At 42.6% G+C, this 4,784-nt stretch overlaps 1 protein-coding gene across 1 annotated transcript in view; it reads left to right on the forward strand.

Annotated features, from left to right (window-relative positions):
- Positions 1-3,435: 3,435 nt before the first annotated feature.
- EYA2 (EYA transcriptional coactivator and phosphatase 2) overlaps positions 3,436-4,784 on the forward strand; it is a 61,946-nt gene continuing 60,597 nt past the window's right edge. Inside the window, exon 1 of the mRNA XM_009326728.1 lies at positions 3,436-3,551. Coding sequence (XP_009325003.1) covers positions 3,443-3,551 — 109 coding nt within the window. The 5' untranslated portion in view covers positions 3,436-3,442. The remainder of the gene's footprint in view (positions 3,552-4,784) is intronic.

Consider the following 4,784-nt stretch of genomic DNA (forward strand, 5'->3'; position numbering starts at 1 on the left):
AAGTGAACAAAACCAGTAGAAAAACCATCAGTCAGAGAGTAGCTAATGAAATCTCTGAACAAGGATGTAATTAAAGTGCATTAATCATTATAAAAGATCATTTCCCTTTAAACATCTGCTCCCATTCACTTGGCAACAGTCTGGGCAGTGTCATGAATGATGGGGTTTTGGATTATGCTGAAGGGCATGTGTTATCTGAGAAACAATGTAGAACATCCCCAGCTTGACAGGATCTGGGACAGCAGTGCTTTTCCTCAATTCAGGTATAGCATTAAGGAAATAAGGTCAAAAAAAATTGGACATTGCTTACAGTGGAAAGGAAAACCCTGGTATAAAACTGAATCCTGCCTTCTCAGCCATGCAAACAAAATTTAATTTGGTGCCAATGGATTCGAATAAAGTAATTCCTCTAGGAAAAGAGCCCCCACCCAGCCTGCTGCTTTTAAGAGGGCCTTAGGAGCCATAGTTGCTTGTAGGAGAGACCTTGTTCCTCCCCACTGAGAAGTAAGCACCACAAAAGCCTTCCTGACCCCTTTCTCTGCAGCAGCCTGGCTTTACCAGCAAATGAGTGAGACTAGCCATTCCAGGAGAAAAATCTCTTTTTCCTCTGGCATAAGTAAAGTGTGTGGAAGGGCCATGACAATCCCTTACTGTCTGACAGCCTGTGGCTCCGAGGCATCTGCCTGCCTCCCCTGTGCCTGAGACTGCCTGTGAAGTGGATGCACATGTGCTTCGGTAAAGCCTCTGTCTGTAGGTACCAGTTTGGAGCATAACTTGCTCCAGTCCTATTAGGACTGAGTAGAGTTTGTCATGGGCTGTGTTTTGGTTAGGGTTAGGTCAGGAGTCCTGGATTGCTGTTTTGGTTCTGCCATTAGACTGAGTCACTTAGGGAGGAATTTGTACAGCTAGGGACTATTTTTTTTATCCTTGTACAAATCTGGTACCTTGTTGCGTTTCCATGCAGTTGGTAGCATGGATGCTGGTTGTGGGCACAATTGGTGGCCCCTGTGCACCTGCATTTTTCCTTCTGTCTTGCTGTGCTTTAGTGTCTGTGTCTAAGGCAGGGAGGGGGAGGCAGTTGTGCTTGTCCTACAGGGACACATCTGAAGGTGGAACCCTTTGAGGCCCACTAGCAACAAAGATCCTCCAGCTGCAGAGCAACACTGATTTTTATGCTAGTCTGGTTTTCTTAGCAAATCTGTAACACACAGCAGTTAGGGAGCATGGATCTCGTAAGTGTTGGATTCAGAGTACTGTATTTCTACCCCATTGGTCATTTACTGCTGACTTAAGGTCTCCTTCAGGGCACGTAATCAGGAAGCCTTTACCAACCTCTGGACTTGAGGATACACTGGTGGTGAAAATACATATGCCTACATGGATTTCCAAGGGAGGCAGACAAGAGGAGCCCAGATCCCCTTTGGAGAAAGGAGGACTGGCGCTGCGGACATTGTACATGGTTATGTCGCTTCATACCTATTTTTGGCAGTTCTGTAAATTCACAGAGGATGGATGCTTTTTCTGCCTGGGCAGAGTGCCTTTCCAGCTGTAAGGTGGGGAAAGTGAAAATGAACTCAGCTTTGGTCTTTGCTGTTCAGTTACAGGTAAAATAATTCATCTGGTTTGTGCCTGTTCATAACAATATTTACCCTCTTTGTAAGGGCTTTGTAAAAGTGGTTGGAGAGGTTCAGATAAAAAGCATGTGGTTTATTGTTCTCTGTTTCTCAAAGCTGGTAAAGTCATATAGTGATATTTAAACAGAACAACCCTTTTTGCTTCTTACAGAAGTGCGTAGATTAGTATTGCAGAAGCCCAGTGTCAAGATTTCAGGTTTAAGTGCTGTTGTCTTTAACTTCAAGATGTTTTAGGTGTGCTATGGATTGCTACTGGCCTGTTTCTGCCATGCCATCTGCTACCTTTATAGTCCAGCTCAGATAGGTCCCAGCCTGAGAGCAGGGGTGTGCCAGCCGCCTTTCCAGGTAGCGTGTTCAGTGCTGAGCAGAACGGGGAGCCCAGCTGCAGCCAGGTGCCTTGGATCCACTCACCACCATATGCCCTCTCTCCCATCTGCTCTTGCCCGGGCCCTGCTCTGCCCAAGAGCACAGTTATGCTTTTCCCTAGTAGCCCTAATTCCTCCCAGTAGCCTGCGGGGGACTGAAGTGAGGACATACTCTATGTGGCCGCAGGAAGCGAAGAAGGACATAGCATCTTTGAGTCCTCCTTTTCATAATTTGTTCTGCACCTGAACCAAAAGCTGCAAACTACATTGGTGTAGTCTTAGAAAATTCAAATCGGTTTCCATGGCATTGTGTTTATTTTAAAAAAATGAACACAATTAATTGACATATTTAACTGCAGGTTTTCTTTGGCCAGTGGGTTCTTCACAGTTCCAGCTGCAGGCATTGGTTGCACAGGAAACAAGGACAGAACATTATGGGGGTAAAGGTGTCCAGGAAACCTGCCTTGCATAAAAGCCATCGTGCAGATATCTAATGTGACACACAGTTTCCTTACTGTACTCACCCCGTTGTCTTTAGGTAAACTTGCAAACATAGTTATGCAAATCTATGCACTTAATGCCATATTTTGTACCCATCCAAAACATCCAACACTTCCAAGGGAAGCAAGCAGCTCTATTTCAAGCAAGTGTCTTTGAACTCCACTTCTAAAAAGGTGTATAGCAGGAGTTAAGACACATATATTGGAAATGGTGGCATTTAGATGAATAGACCTATTTGTGTTGTGCATAGGGTCTGAAATAATGATTTAGTCATTCTCTTTTCTGAACTGTGTGTGTAATGCAGAGTTTGTAAGCTTTCATTATAGTGTAGGTCATGTGCACACAAACAATTATGGTTTTCTTTGGAGACTCAAGTCCTGTATATTGTTCATTTGAAATTTTCGGTTAAATCGGATGAGGTTATTTATGTGAAAGGGACTGTCCTTGTATCACTGCCACCTAATGGTCAGGGCATTGTAGTTAGGTGCCTTGTTTAGGTGTCCCCTGGAAAACTGATCCTATCACCAATACTAACCTGATTATCTTGTAAGACTAGATAATGCTGTTAACTGCCCTCGACTTCATTTTCAGGCCGTAATAGTCTGTTCTGGAGCCTCGCTGGACGCTAGTGTGTACATTCTCGCTCTTACGGCATATGAGAGAGAAGGGAATTTAGTTTTCGTACGGTAAAATCCAGGAAGAAAGGGAAAGCATTAATCAGATGGGTGTAATCTCCAAGGGAGCAAGTACTTCATTTTAATTCAGCATTTCCCTTTGATGAAAACTTTAGTGAATGTTATTATGTGGAATTTATATGAAGCCTGGGTTTAGGTAATTAGCTTTAATATTTATACTCTTAGGGAAAAAATTGAATCATTAGTAAGCATGCATAATTAATGAATAAATTATATTTTTCCTTTGTTTTCCTTCAGGTATAAGGAAATGCTAGATCTAGTGATATCACCCAGCCTGACTGTAAATAGAGAGTGCCCTGACAGACTGAAGCTTAACCTTTCTAACATTTATGCCACGGCTCCAGATGAAATAGAAGGTAGGCTGCCTCTTTTGCTTACTGTTTACTGGCTTTCACACAATATGTGTGTATATATGTAACCAAAGGGAACTGGCCACATGCAAGGCCCCTGCCTCTGACAGTTAGTTCTACAGTATGGTGAGCAACTGAGATTTTTGAGTATTTTTTTTGTAGATGCTCCAGTTGTGGCTGAATCCTTTAGTTCAGCAGTGGTTTGAATGCAAATGGAATTGAAATGTTTTATATGTAGATATATATCTGTGTATAGTAGGTGCGTACATATGCACATATGTATGTATATGTTTGCTCCACTGGAATAATTACAGGTATAAAACATATTTGTGCAGAGCTGGTGGTTTTTGTTTGGACCCCACTAGAGCCCCAGTCGTGGCATGAACGTGATCCCTGTGCTTCGGTGGCTGTGCTGCTGCTGTTGGGGTGGGGAGTGTGGGGGCTCCCAGGCCCAACAATGTATCGTGCAGCCAGAAAACATTTTGCCAAAGCAGCCCTGTGCCCCAGTTTGCATCGCTCTGAGATCATTGCTATCATCTCCAAATGGTTAGCCCTGCTGGCCTCTGGTCTGAAGTTTCACATTTGGCAGGTACCAAGGACAAATTCTTTCAGTAGTTGAGGCTCTGATGGAAATTTATCTGCTCTTCTCCTCCTCCTTCCTCCCCGTCATACTGTTCAAGTGAAGGAAACAGAAGAATGTTAAATCTGCTAAAAAAATTATTGGCAAGTGATGCAGCTGAACTAGTTCTTGCTAGTACAATCCCAGCTATTGTTTGCTGTGGTCAGGATCTGTCAGCCTTCCTGTTGGAGGGGAGTTAGCAAAAGGCACTGGCTATTATGTTTTAGTAGTATGTTTAACCCTTCATTTATAGGCTCTTAGAAACCAAGGAGATGTTTTGCTTGCATGTTTGCTAAGGTATTAGAAATTGCGTGATTAAATCACATACATCATGACTGCCTATTTACAAGAGCGGTCAAAGGGATAACAATCTAAAGGAAACATCCTTTTAAATGTACGTGTTTGCAGAAAAGATTAGAGCTAGAAATGATTTTTTAAGTATATCATTTTGTAAACTTCTTGGTGCAGGAACTATTTGTTATTACGTGATATAAATAAGAGCCAACATAGCACTTGCACTGTTGGATACCAATTTGCTAGTGACAGCTCATGTTGATACATTTCTTATAGAAATATTATGGTTATTTTTCTACAGAATAATCCCCTGTGCTACCAAGATT

The sequence above is a fragment of the Pygoscelis adeliae genome, unplaced genomic scaffold, assembly GCF_000699105.1.
Source record: "Pygoscelis adeliae isolate BGI_AS28 unplaced genomic scaffold, ASM69910v1 Scaffold286, whole genome shotgun sequence".
Classification (NCBI taxonomy): Eukaryota; Metazoa; Chordata; class Aves; order Sphenisciformes; family Spheniscidae; genus Pygoscelis; species Pygoscelis adeliae.